General features: G+C 44.0%; 1 protein-coding gene and 1 long non-coding RNA gene across 2 annotated transcripts in view; both read right to left on the minus strand.

Annotated features, from left to right (window-relative positions):
• Positions 1-433, minus strand: part of LOC129143133 (uncharacterized) — a 206,483-nt gene extending 206,050 nt beyond the window's left edge. Inside the window, exon 1 of the long non-coding RNA XR_008546258.2 lies at positions 109-433. This is a non-coding gene — a long non-coding RNA (uncharacterized LOC129143133). The remainder of the gene's footprint in view (positions 1-108) is intronic.
• A 358-nt stretch (positions 434-791) lies between these two features.
• Positions 792-14,741, minus strand: part of B3GNT2 (UDP-GlcNAc:betaGal beta-1,3-N-acetylglucosaminyltransferase 2) — a 28,686-nt gene continuing 14,736 nt past the window's right edge. The window contains exon 2 of the mRNA XM_001152203.8: positions 792-3,313. Within this exon, the coding sequence (XP_001152203.3) occupies positions 2,111-3,304 (1,194 nt within the window). The 5' untranslated portion in view covers positions 3,305-3,313 and the 3' untranslated portion in view covers positions 792-2,110. The remainder of the gene's footprint in view (positions 3,314-14,741) is intronic.

A 14,741-nucleotide genomic window follows, 5' to 3' on the forward strand; every position in this document is an offset into this window, starting at 1 on the left:
GGGAATCTCTAACAAGAAAAAAAATTGAAATTCCTCTGAGAGGAGAAACCTATTACCTGAGAATGCGTGGTCAGGTTTTTTGGACAAATGCAAATGTGATCCAATTACCTGTGAATGTTCTCAGAGCTTCTTTACTTCTTTATTCTTCTCTAACCATAATGTGGCAATATGGCCCTCTGGGAGGTGTGTGCTAGCAGCCATGGGAGTAGAAGGCAGACGCAGGCCCCAGGAAACCTTCAGGAAGACCAGGCTGAAAATAGTCTTCAATCTCAAATCAAGCACCTGTGTCCTCATACTTGCTCAGAAATGGCTTCCACATTCCAAACAGGATTAGACTGTTTGCTCTTACAACACTAACCCTTCTGTTTTTTGAGCTTCATCAATTGTCTACTTGTTTCCCACTGGACGTTAGTAGTGTCTTCTCAACATGGGTCTATGAAAGGAAATTGAGTAGTCAAGGCTGCTTCTATATTTCATCTTTGTGGCTACAAACTCCAAAATAGAAATGGCTTAGGATAACACAATCTTTACAATGCCACACCACTCTCTAATTAAATTATTTATACTCACTGAAAATGGAAGCATAAATAAATATTCTCACTTTTCTTTAAAGACTTTAAATGGGAAAGCACTTTGGGGATTTTAAATGCAAAGATGGATGACGCACTGAGAGACAGTGATAGTTCAACACTACTGTAATGGTTTCTGGGGAGGAAACTGGCCTCTTTCAGGGAAAAATGTTCTCAAATATGGGAAACAAAAGGATTATAGATTACACATTACACAAAAAATTAAAAATACAGTGGCTTTATTTCCATTGTTTATAGTCCCCAGTATCCCATCTGATAAGAACCTTCAATTCTATAAACAAAAATATTTCAAGAAAGTATGTTACACAATAGTACATATAAGTAATAGTTTGGCAGAATTTTAAACTCTAGTAGTTCATACCCCCAAAAAACAAATTTTAAAATTCAAAAATAACAGTTTTATTTAACATATGTTACACCTTAACATTTAAAATATCATGCTCTAGTTAAATATTTCGTCAACAACACTGTATACAAATAAAATATTACATAAAATATATTTAAGAAAATGTTTTGGTCTTTGATCTGAACAATAAATAAAAACACAGGCACTTCTACATAGACAGGGAAGCAGTTACTACTCAGAATAATAATCTTGTATAAGCAGCATGTGAAAATATGGCAATAATAAATTCTGGAATTTTAAATTGACAAACCATCTATGCAAAAGTCTGTAACTTCAACCTTTTCACTCAAGTTCAAAATACATATGCCTTCCTGGTCCATATTGAAAATTCACTAACACGATATGGTTGTTAGGGGCAATTCAATCTTCAGTTGGCCATTAAGGAATCATACTGATTTTCAAATACTAAAATTACACTATGATACCACCAGCAAACCAAATACAAGAAAAATTAAACCCCCTTTCTCCTTATTATGACCATAACATCACAACAAGGTAAATTAGATGAGTGTCACACCATGATTCTCATTTTGCAAAATTAATTAACACACAAAAATACTGTTGGGGTGGCAGGAAATTTCCACAATTGAAAAACAGAATTCCACAACTGACAACTGAAAATTCAGTTTTCTAGACAATTTAAAATTTACCCAAATCCCATAAAAATAAACATAATTCCATTTCACGAAAACCACTGGATAATGTTTAACAAAGTCTTTGTAGCCAATAGGTTTATAAATACCTGAATTACAAATAAATCAGTCATTATTATGGGAAGTAGGAATATTATAGAAGAGGGCAAACAAAATCACGTAAAATGGCCAAATTCCAGGAACAGGATTTCAGATAAGAGGGTACAAGTTTTTTAAAAATGAGCACTAGCCAGTAAGATCAGAACCAATCATCCTGCCATATCATCCGTAAAAAAAAATTACCATCTTCCGCTTTCCCTCTTCACGTGAGTACCAAATTGAAGGGTTTAGAGGCCCTCAAATGGGTATCGCTCATAAAGGCAATTTTCATGGTTTAATATAGAAATTACTCTAATGTGAGAACACAACATGGGAACTATTCAAAATACACCTTTCTATGCAAAATTGAGTTTGTATCTATTTTAGCATTTTAAATGAGCACTCTGCAACTGAGACCAAATATCAATCATCTCTTGAGGTTTTCTACTATGTACTAACATCAGATCTACATAGGAGCAGATGTTATTTTTGTTTTTCTCCTCGATATCAAATGTCCTGAAGCCTTTGTGTTTCTCTGGAACGAGGCCGAGTTTCTGAAGGCACATTCCAGTATAAACGTCATCAATGGGGTAGAGATGGACCTGGTCAGTGATATGGTACAGCCTCACGGCCAGGTGGCCGGAGTAGAGGAACCCCCCTCCCCCTGCATAGGGTGGGTAGAGGCCAGAGTAAACAACTTCTGGGATGTAGTACTTCAGCTTCTTATCCCGATGAGGTCCAGCATTGTGGATCACATCACCTATGAAGAGATCTTTGGCTTTGGTCTTGGATAAACTATTCAAGTAATTTAGGATGTGATGGGTGTTCACAAAAACATCGTCATCGCCCTTGAAAACAAACTCAGTGTCTGGGCAGGAAGTACTTACCCACCTGAGAAACAGCACTTCCTTCAGAGACAAGTTGAAGAAAGTGTCTCTGTAGTTCCACATAAGAATGTCTTGGTGCTTCTCACTCTCAAATTTCAGCATATCTGAAAGGTCGGGGTGGTTGTCCTCTGGGGGTGTCTGGCCCAGCAGGAAGACTCGCACCACCGTTTGGTTCCCTGCGTTGCTTTCTTGGCCCCAGGATTCCCGGATTGCTTGCCTTCTGGCAAAATGTGGAGTGAGGGACTTAATCGCCAGCAACAAGAAGGGTTTCTTTGCACACTTATCCGGCTGATCTATAAGCAGTGAATAATTGCGGCATCTCAAATACAGCAGAAAGTCTTTAAATCTGTCCGGCAAGTTGTTAAAACCCGTAACCACCGACGTGACCCTCAGGTCAGGTTCGCAGTAGTTCAGATGGCTTATATTGGAGAGCCTGCCCGCCTCCCCCGTCTGGTTGGTCAGCATGCTCAGGATGGGGTTGTACTGCCGGTTCAGCTTCTCTTGCTCTCGGTTCCAGTATGCCTCGGGAGGGGTAGATATCTTCCAGAACTTCTCTTTGGGTATTATTACTTCCCCTTTTCCATTTTTTTCTTGGCTACTGCTTTTGGAGACTTCCATAATAAAATAAATGAAGACATTTGCCATCATCAGGATACCCAACAACTTTATTCTTCGACGTCCAACACTCATTTCTCATATCTGGAATAAAGGGGTGGAGTATTGTATCAATTAATTACCAATTTGCATCTGCACATAACAATTTATTTTACTTGTCTCACCAGGAATAGTGGTTTACAGCAAAGACTCTACACTTGCACTGCCTAGGTTCAAATCTTGGCCCTTCCTTTCTAGCTTTGTGATCATGGGCAAGTGGGATAGTCCCTGTCTCAACTTCTCCATATATAAAACGGGAATCAAGCCCACTTCAAAGGATGGTTGTGAGTATATGATGTTATATGGAAAGCTTTTAAAATAGTGCGTGGCTCACAGCAAGCACTATGTAAGTGACTGTTTTAGACATGCTGAAGCTAGAAATACCTATTACTAAATAACCTCAGGAGAGTTCAACTTCCTTGCTTACAATGGCACATACAGTGCTTGGCAAACCGATTTGCCTAAATTATAACAAATACATTTTACACTGTGTTTAGTATACACATACATACACAAAACTCTATTTACATGTGTGATGCACTGTGTGCAGTTCCATGTCATTCACTCTCAAGTTCTCTTCTATTTCATTTGAAAAACTTTGAGATTTTAAAATGTAGAAACAGGGACTGGTTATGTTGCTCAGGCTGGGCTCAAACTCCCAACCTAAGGTGATCCTCCCGCCTCAGCCTCCCAAAGTGCTGGGATTATAGGCATGTCTGACCCTATCTCTCTCTCTTTTTTTTAATGTTAGTCCCAACCCTGAGTTATTTTCCAACCTACCATTTTACAGATAAGGAAACCAAAGCGGAGAGATTAAGACACTTGCCCAAGGTTGCAGGGCTAGGAAGCAGGAGACAGGAACCACAGAGCATCTCAGACAGAGAAAATGAAAGCAGACTCAGGACAGCTTTATCCCAATAGCCAAAAACTGGCAACAGCCCAATATCAACAGAACAGATGATCAAACTGTGGCATCTGCATACAATGGTATACCCCCTCGGCAATAGAAAGGGAAACTATTGTGGATGAAACATTACAACATTACATTGTGAATGAAGGCCAGACCCAAATTTTCATTTATATTAACTTCAAGAACAGGCAAAACGAATTTAGGTTCTAGAAATCTGAAAGTGATGGAGGTGGTGGGCTTAGAGAAGGATAGGAAGGAACTTCCTGGGGTACAGAAATGTACCATGTAGGTCTTGATCCTGATGAAGGCTCCACGGATGTATGCATTTGTCAAAACCTGAAGTGTATATTTAAGATCTCTATTGTTTGTAGCAAAAACAAAAAGGGAAATACAAATGATATTTTAGTGAAATATCAAAGGATTTCAGGCTGTGGGCAATGGAAGAATAAAGAATGAGTAATGAGATGGTTTGCTGGGGATATCCAAGGTTCTAACACTATTGACATGGATGACCTATACAAGAATGAACATTTAAACCAAGGTGACATTAAAAGATAGCCCAAAAAAGTGGGATGGCAATGTTCTATAAAGAGCTGAAGATTTTCTTATCAGGTTAATTCAACTGGGAATTTATCCTTAGGTACTATTACTCATTCCCATTTTATACCTGAGGAGGTACACATTTAAAGAAGGGCAGACTGGAATACCAGCCAAGGCAAACAGATTCCAAGTCTGTACCACGCCAAAAGGTAGCTACACTTCTCCAATCCCTAAAAGAAAGCTTTGCAACTATTTTAATCTAGTATTTGCTTTTTGAAAGGAGAGGATTTTTAAGTTCACTGGATTCTAACAAACGGTAAAGTAGAAAAATATTTGTCATGCTAAGAATGCTGTAAAACTATTACATATTAGAGAGCCCAGATGAGATCAACAGGAATTCACAAGCTATTGTGTGTCTCTAAAGATCTGCCTAGTAGACCTTTATCTGGTTGCTTGTATTTACTACTGCTGAAACCACCTTTGCAAAGATTATGGACAGTAAGAAATCTAGCATGGCTGACTCCATCTTGCGTCTACCCTCACAGGCTAGCTGTCTCCACTCATTCCTGGGCATAGGCCAAGTTAACCACGGGAGAAATTTAGTTTACAGTTTAACTTGGAAGCAAAGATGGTAACAGTCCCTCCATAAAACTGATCCCTTCCTTGTTCAGGGGGCTGAGGCTAATGAAAGGTCACAAGATTAGGATTGAGAGGGGCCTGAATTCTGCTAAAATGTAAGCACAGTTTTTATAATCCCGTATTGCTCAGAAGTCATGTGGCCAGAGGCCACAAGATCTTTGACTTCCCCAAGTGCTCCTGTAGTTAACACCACTATTATAGAAACGAAGATTGGTCTTTTGAATGTTTTTCAGACTTACCCCACCCAGACTAGAGACTCATGACTCCCCCCAACCCCTGCAGACTCAGCACATGGCTTTGATTGCATCCACAGCCAATCAGCAGCACCCACTCCCTGGTCCCCTGCCCACGAAACTACTCTTGAAAAACCTAACCTCATACCTTTGGAGACTTCCGTGATAACTCCAGTTATTTCTCAAATACTTCTCAAAAAGAAAAGGTTCTCTCTAACTTGGGACAATTCTCCTAATGCTAAAGTGAGCCCTTGACCCAGTACTGCTGTCTCTAGGTCTCAGGCCCTTCCTAGTCTGGAAGGAAGGGCAACAGGAAATGTGTGATGGTGAAAAACTACAATGAAGAAAAAGATTTGCAAAGGGGCCGGGCACAGTGACTCACGCCTGTAAACCCAGCACTTTGCTTTGGTAGGCCGAGATGGGCAGATCACTTGAGGCCAGGAGTTTGAGACCAGCCTGGCCAATACAGCAAAACCCTGCCTCTACTAAAAATACAAAAAAGGCATGGTGGTGCACTCCTGTAGTCCAAGCTACTTGGGAGGCTGAGGTTGCAGTGAGCTGAGATCGTGCCACTGCACTCCAGCCTGGGTGACAGAGCAAAACTACTCAGGAAAAAACAGCACATACTATGAACAGCTTAATACCTGGCAAAAATTTAACTCAGTAAAGGGATTTAAACAGTAATAGACCTTTACCAAAATTTCTGGAGTAAAAGAGGACAGCTTAGGGAAGAAAAAAGGGAAGCACAGTACTTTACATAGGAGGCTGTGAACTTCCAGAGCTAATTCTCCTAGGAAAGATACAGAGTGAATAATATGTAAAAATGACTCCAGATAATTTAACAAGTTTATACATCTAGATTATGGGGGAGGCCATGAATAACTGGAATCCAGCCATAACCACTTGAAGCCTCTATCACGGAAAACACCAATCCTTCTTTTGAGGATGCTTTGAGGAATAAGCTTGCTGACCCCTGGCAAGATTTCCAACTTCATCTGCTAAATTCAGCCTTTTATTTCCTCAATGAAGGCCACGCCAAGGTACAGTTCTCACATCACCTTGGCTCAAGACACAGGGACTAATGAATGGCCTTCCCGGGAACACCACCCTCAACTTTCATTTAAGTGCTCAAGGCCTCCAGCCTGCAGGGCATTTTCCTGCTCATTTCTCATTGCACGGGATGCCACTTTACCAGGAGAAAATGGAAGCTCAGAGGGGACTGATGATTTGCCTGAATATTATGGAAGAGTTACGTGACAAGGCTTAGACAAGACCACCTTCTGGCTCCCAATCCAGGACTCTCTGGATCTCTTTTTTCTATGAGGCTCAACCACATTCTAGTTACCTGGTCCAGGTCAACAGTGAAGTCCCACAGGCTGATTATGGCACGGGATCACGGTACATTGATAGTTAAAGAGGCTCCAAAGAAAGAGAAATGGGGGCACCTACAAGCTCCCAGCCCCACCTCAGGAAACAGATCAGCCTTTCTTGTAAAAGACTTCAGATTCCCAAAGGCTCAATTTGAGGCAACTCTTCCCATTACTTGCTAAAGGGTATTTCTTTCAAGCCAATCTGAAGAGGAAGGTGGAGAAAACAAGATTCTCAACTGCACATTTCCATCAAGGTTAAATGTCATCGTGCACTGGTGACCTGGGCACAGTGTCTTGCATGAGAACTCGGCTTCTAGTAGGCTCTTAGAACAAAGCCAAGTTCATGGAAAGGAGGATAAAGCAGTGACCCCCATAAAAAATATCTGTGGGAAAAAGTTCTCTAAATATCTGACTAAACATTCCCATCGCAGACAGAAAACCCAATTCCAATGTCCTTTCTTCAGCAGGAAGTTACATTGCGTAAGAAGAATTTAAGAAAACTCACCCCAAAGCTGGGGGAAGATGTTATAAACTCTCGCTGTGAAACACAGACTTTCTGTTGTAACAGAAATAAGAGAAAACCCCATATACAAACACAAAGCAACCTTAGCTTTTTACCTTGTCCCCAACAGGGACAGAACAGTTTTGAAACTTCAGTTGGTTTTGTTTAATGAAATGAAAATATTTAGAAAGACAGTATAACAGAGAAAACCTTAGCTGAAAAATGGCTTACAAAACAGTACAGACATGATGCTGAAACTATGTGACAATCTAGATAAAATACTACACAAAAACAAAGTGGGTTTATTCAGGGTGGTGGGATGAAAGGGTGTTTTCACATCCTTTAACGCTGCCCAAAGGTCTGCCCTGTAAGCAGCCTCTTCCGCCGCACGCTGGAGACCGGGATACAGCACACAGCCCCATGCGGGGTTCCCTGTTCCACAGCCCACCCCCAGCCTGTTGTCAGCATCGCTGTATTCGACCCCTACAGTACTGCATAGAGGCTGTCACAACACCCATCTCTATTACCTGCACACCTTCCCTTGTGCCTGTGCCACGTCCTAAGGGCTCCTACATGTAATAGTGAAACATGAACACACCTGCCTTAACAAATATGTACCAAGCACCAGCAACCCTTTGAGGCAGATACTCTAAATTCCCACTGCTTATTTCGCTGAGGCACAGGGTAGGGGGCACGGGGTGGGTGGACAAGTGACTGAACTTGTCCAATGTCACACAGCTGGTAAATGGTAGAGCCAGGACTCAAACCCAGGCAATGATAGCTCCAGAGTGCGAGTTTTCAACCATCACACAATCACGGAAGCAAACGCTGCTGCGTATGGTTATGACTGCAGGAACTGAAGGGATTTGTGTCTAATTTTCCATGGTTAATCTTCTTAAAGTAACTTTTTAAAAGCTCTGTATTTATACATTTTCACCCACAAAACTACGAGTCAACAATCAGATATGGGAGGCAGTGTACTATCTTAAGTAACATTAGTGACTCTACAGGCTAGGCTCTGGGCAAAATGCAGCCCCCATTCATCTCTCCCCTAAAAGAAAATGAGAAAAAATGAGGCTTGGAGAGTCCCAGGTTCCCAGCCAGCAAGTGATGGAGTCAGGGCTTGCGCCCAGGCCTTCTAGTTCTAGTTTCTTCTACACATTGTACTGGAACATGGGAAAGATTACCAAGCTGTGAAAACAGACAGTGACTCACGTGGACTTTATGACCCTGGGGAAGCCAATTTCTCAAGACCTTAGTTTCTTAGCTAAGAGGCTGTTTTTAATTTTTTTTTCTCCCATGCAAAACCATGGTTTTCAAAGGCACCCATTTTGCTATTGTCCCACTGTTCTATTAATCAGAAGCTATGGGCTGGGTGCCATGGCTCACGCCTGTAACCCCAACACTTTAGGAAGCCAGGGTGAGAGGATTGCTTGAGCCCAGGAGTTCGAGACCAACCTGGGCAACATAGCAAGACCCCATGTCTACATTAAAAAAAAATTAGCTGGGTGTAGTGGCATGCACCTGTGGTCCCAGCCACTCAGGAGGCTGAGGTGGGAGGGCTGCTTGAACCCAGAAGATCCAGGCAGCAGTGAGCTGAGATTGTACCACTGTACTCCAGGCTGAGTGACAGAGTGAGACCCTATCTCTTTAAAAAAAAAAAAAAAGAAAAATCAGAAGCTATGATCCCTCCTCCCCCAGGCCTCCCTCCCACCCATCCACATGAGATGACCTTCAGCTGGTTTCACTCTGACCAAAGCAAAGGTCTTCAATACCTACTTAGCCCACACAGGCTGTTTTCCTTAGGACTCAAATACTGAAACAATTCCAACGTTTCACTCATGGACACTAGACTGGGAATCCCTGAACCCAATGACCCTAAAAAGGTTCCCTTCAATTCTGAGAGCCCTGTAGCACTGAAGCAAAACTGCTGGCCAGAAAACATTTGAATGTGGCCACCAACAGCCATGAGGACTCTCTCCCAGAACTCAGGCAGGGTCTGACTCCCCCGCCATGGGCTCAGGCAAGCTAAAAAGATGCCCGACAGTAACTAGCCAGGGACAGAAAGAGCAATACGTACAAGCCAGACCCAAGACCTGTGCCAAGGCTGCCCTGCACTTTCTCCTACTACCAAGATTAAGGATGAAAGAAAAGCAAGGCCTCCTTGTAACCATGAAATAAGATGACCAGTCACCCCCACCCACTCAGGCTGAGAGAAAGGGGCTGGAAATCCAAGCTTCTGACTAAACCCCAGGAGTGTCAGAGCTAGCAGCCTCCATCTCTAGGGGGCATCCTGGTTCCTGTTCACTTTCCTGCTCCAACAGGACACACAAATCCTCAGAAAGAGCCCAAGCCCCCTGCCATATCACGAGGCCAGAGGAGCACGTTCACTCTGCCCTTTCCCTCCCCACCACCTCCGGGAGTCTGGCAAGAGTGGTTTACCTAAGTCCTCACCTCTCTGGCTGTCCCATCTGTTGCCTAGTCCTTGCCAGCCCCTTCCAGGTTCTGCTCGGATAAACAGAGACAGAGACAGTTTGCAGCTAAATGGCTCTAGGGGAGAGAACAGCTCCCAGCACTGCTGGCAGATGGTGGAGTGGTAAGGGTGTGAGTGGAGCAGCTCAGTGGGACCAGAAGAGCTGGGCCACACCTAGAGCTTGTTCCTTGATTGCGGAAAAAGGCCTGGCCTGGGTTCTCACCGGGGCAAGGGAGCCTCAGGACTCCCCGGACTCCCTCACCAAGAGGCTGGCACTCAGCTAAGATGATGGTCTACCTCTGCTCTCCAGTCTGTAAGTCACAGAACTACTGTCAGCTAGATTTAAGGAATTTGGTTCCCAGCCATTACTTTTAGCCTTCATGTTCAAATTAAAAGGGAAATGTATTTATAATGAATCTACTCACCTACACAGTCCCACAGGCAACATTATAGATCAAAGCATCTGGCAGGACATATTCTGGTCCCCACTGATTACAACCCCCCGAGAGCCCAGTGTGGCCGATTTTCTCAAATGATATTCATCATTTCAAATCAAATTAGCCACTAGATGTATTCTTCAAATAAACACATACAGAAATTTGGGGAAAAAAGGAGAAGGGAATTAACCCTCCCAGAGGCCATTCTGCCCTGCCTTTAGTAAACTAAAGAGGGTTTTAGGTCTAGGTGGAAAGATTATGCAATTTAAAAATAAGGGTAGCAGACGTTTGAGGATGGAGATGTCCCAGATCCATTTTCAGACTGGAAAACCAGTTTGGCATCTGGAGTGACAGGACCAGGATTAAATTCTGGTTATGCTACCTACTGGCTGTGTGACCTTAGGCAAGTTACCTGACCTCTCTAAGCCTCACTTTCCTCCTTTGTAAAATGGGATGATACAACCTCCAATAGCTCTTCAGGGGTCTGCCTTTTCCACCAAACCCTAAACGAAGCACATTTCTCAAAGTTCCGTCCTTCACTGCCTCTTTAGTAGTCTTCTCTCTACAAACTCGTCCATTCAATGCCATGAGCATCACCTCCAAAAGGAGGGTTCATGGGTCAACAAACTAACTCCAGATATTAGCTTCCACATGCCTTGCAGAGTCCCTCTTCCTCGGGCCTCTGTGTGCAATGGATCAAGTTCTCAGGCACCTGGTGAAAACCCCACATTACCTTGAGTTGCTTCCTGCTCTGCGCATTCAGCCAGGAGCCAGGTGCTTCTATAACGCCACTGGTAGCTCCCTCCTCATCTCTCCTCTATTCCAGAGCCTGCAATAGCCTACAGCCTCCTTTCCCACTATGTTCCCAAATATGTCTTATTTCCCAAGTCTTCAGTCCCCTGGACACACCCTCCCTGCTCATGCTGTTCCCACAGTTCCCCCAGACCACCACCAATATGCTACTGTTCCCTCAGAGCCTAACTCTAGCTATGTGTCTGTTGTTTTCTAGAACTCCTTTCTTCTCCATTCCCAGAGGTTGAACTCAGGGTTTCATCACTTCTTTCTCTTAAGAGATTTCCTGCCCAAGGGTATGCCCCAGCCTAAACACCAGCCTCACTGCCCAGGAGTCAGGGTATCTGCTCCTGATCAGGATGCCTCTGCCTGGGAACCCTCCACAGTCAAGGTCTTCACACTGCACCACCATTACACTCCAGCACATGGTACCTGAGACTTACCCAGCATTTGCTAAAGGAACAGATACTTTGGTCATCTGGACAAGTTTACTGAACAGTGTTCAGTAGAAACCAGATTATATATATATACACCCTTTCTCCTAAGAGATGACAATGGAAAAATCACATGTGTAAATTACAGACATGTTTATAGAAAACTGTCTCACTTATTAAGAACTAAAGGGTAACAGAAAAATTTAAATAACTTGCTAGACTTAGGGGAGATAAGAATTTCAGCAGTGCTGACTCCATGTTAGACGTGAGGGTGGGGGCAAGATCTGAAGAGGTAAACTGGGGTGAGAAGTACAGCCGCCCCCTCATTTCCCACAGTCAGCCCCAGACCACCAAAGGCAGCAGACTCATGGGTGTGCAGGTGTGTGGGATTCAGCAGTGCTTCCAGGTGAGGGTGCCATCTTCTTCCGCAGCAGACCCATTATCCCTCCTGCACCCTTATCCCAAAATGGGGCATCTCTACCTCCTTTCTGGAGAGGGATGGACCTCCAGCAATTGCAACCTACAAGGCCATGACAGTCATGGGAAGCATATCTAGAGGAAGATCCTTAGTACAGATTTGCAACCTGGGGGCATCTACTTACCTAAGGTGGGACAATCATTTTTTGTTTTTGAGACAGGGTCTCCGCTGTCGCCCAAGCTAGACTACAGTTGCCTGATCACTGCAGCCTCAACCTCCCAGGCCCAAGCGATCCTTCCACCTCAGCCTCTCGAGCAGCTGGGATGTGCCACCACACCCAACTAATTTTTTAAATTTTTTTGTAGAGACGAGGTCTCCTCATGTTGCCCCAGCTGACAGTCATTTTAGAAAAAAACACCGGAATGCAAGCAGTCCCTTTTTGGGGAGCTTAATGCATATTGGAAGCCCTTGGTAAGAGCTTGTACGTGGCTTGGTAAATGCTTCCACTCCAACCTCTAGGACCTGTGTACAAGCAAGTGTACTCTGGCAGGCTCTCAGTGAGCCCTCAGAAATCTCTAAAGACTTCTCTCTGACTCATCCTTCTGCCTGCTTAGGTGAGCTGCATAGAATGTTTTTCAGTCTGGGTTCAACCAGCGGGTAGAAACCAAACAGTAATCTAAGCAAGGGAAGTTTAATACAATAAATATGATACTTGAGTAAACTATAAAGATGAAATAACAATCTAAAGGATGCCCTGGAACAGATGAAAAATATCCCCCAAAATTTGGTAGGGCAGGGGTTTTTTCTGAGTTTGTTGAAGAAAGTATAGATGGCAGAAAAACTCCTGGGTACCTAGGCCAGAGATCCCCCACAGTCACCAAGCAGCAGGGGCAACCCTCTAGGGTACAGGCAAGCAAGTCTGGGTGTAGACAGTCAAGCAGACAGAAGGAAGGAGGGGCACACACAGGGAGTCATCAGGTGCTGCTGGACCGGAGTGAAGAGGCCTCCCTCCATAGGAGCTTGCCACGTCAATGTATACCCTAGGCCAGAGCAGCTTAGAGTTGTGCTCAGGACAAAGATCAGGTGGCTAGCTCACCAGATGGCCAGCACCAGGGGGGCTTGGGGTACACACATGGGGGCTGAGAGGCTGTAGGAAGCAATGATCTGGGTTGGATAAGGACCACCCAGTCTTAGGCTCCTGGTACCACTGATGCCAGAGCTGCAGAAAACAGAGCAACAGATGCTGGAGAAAGGTGTGCCCTGCAGGAATATAGGAGTGCAGGAAAAGCACGCGCATGCACACATATGAAATCAGGAAGAAAAATCCCTTCCTCGTACAAGGTCCCCTTCAGAGCCCTCTACTTACAAAAGGCAAAGAAAAAACATTTAAAGGGCCCAGACCCATTTTCAGAGATCAGGCAACTGAGGGTGAATTTGGAGCAGGAAGGCAATACTTAAAAACTGGCACAAGTTATAGATCTCTACATCACCAACCCAGAGTCACTTCTAACAACGAACATTTTTATTTAAGTCTGGGGTTTGGGGAAAAGCGGGTATAAAACATGGGTCCTATACACTGAATTGGCAGAGATAATAAATACGTGACAGCCCTTTAGTCAACAGCAGGGGTCAAGGCAGGACCTTAGTGGGGCCTCCAACAGGGCAAATTTCAGAAATGTAGAGAGAAGCAGGGCAGGCAAGACATGGGGTACGGCACAGAGTGTCTGCAGGCAAAGATGGACACAGCCAGTTCATGGACAGACAGGTTCTGAGGCCACACTAGAAGGGCAGGTAGGAGCTGGTGGGGCCCAGGGCTGCTAGGAAGAAGGTATGTGAAGCTGTGGCTGCTTCACAAATGCTGCTGCTGGATGGACTGGAGGAATGTGTTTTCTTTCCTGTCCCCTCTACTTAAAACAGAAAACTGACCACATCACATAGGAACATGAAATAAGGGAAAAAATGAAGAACTCCAAGTTGGATGCCCATTGATTACAACTTTAGTTGGTTTTGTTGTCCCGAAGACTTAATTTCTCTAAAGCAGATTCAGTTCACAGGGGAAGAGTGGTTTGTCTTCTGTCGGATCTCTAACTCCCCTGCCAGAATATAGGTAAATGTGGTCTGCCTTATCAAATTTTTTTGGGGGGACGGGGGGGACAGGGTCTTACTCTGTCACCCAGGTTGAAGTGCAGTGGCGCAATCACAGCTCACTGCAGCCTCAACCTCCTGGGTTCAATCGATGCCCCCACACTTCAGCATCCTGAGTAGCTGGGACTACAGGCATGTCACCACACCTGGCTAATTTTGGTATTTTTTGTGGAGACAGGGTTTTGCCATGTCGCCTAGGCTGGTCTCAAACTCCTGGCCTCAAATGATCTACCTGCCTCAGCCTCCCAAAGTGCTGGGATTACAGGCATGAGTCACCCCACCCAACTGCTTTATCAATTGCTAATCAATGAGCTTATGAGTTGTTTCTGATTTTTCCTATAACTGAAAACACATAAACACCCTCCTAGACACATCATCATCTGGTTACTTCCGGAGGAAACATATTACGAAGGGAACCCAACCTTTTAAAGTCAGTTAGCATAGAATCAAGCTATTCCCCTCACTCTCACCCTTAACAGCCCACCAAAAAGAAAGGTCACACTGATTTATCCTCTCGTTGTATACCCAAGAGCATGAAGTCATTCACACTGACAGTGAATACTGTACTCCTATTATTATT

The sequence above is a fragment of the Pan troglodytes genome, chromosome 12, assembly GCF_028858775.2.
Source record: "Pan troglodytes isolate AG18354 chromosome 12, NHGRI_mPanTro3-v2.0_pri, whole genome shotgun sequence".
Classification (NCBI taxonomy): Eukaryota; Metazoa; Chordata; class Mammalia; order Primates; family Hominidae; genus Pan; species Pan troglodytes.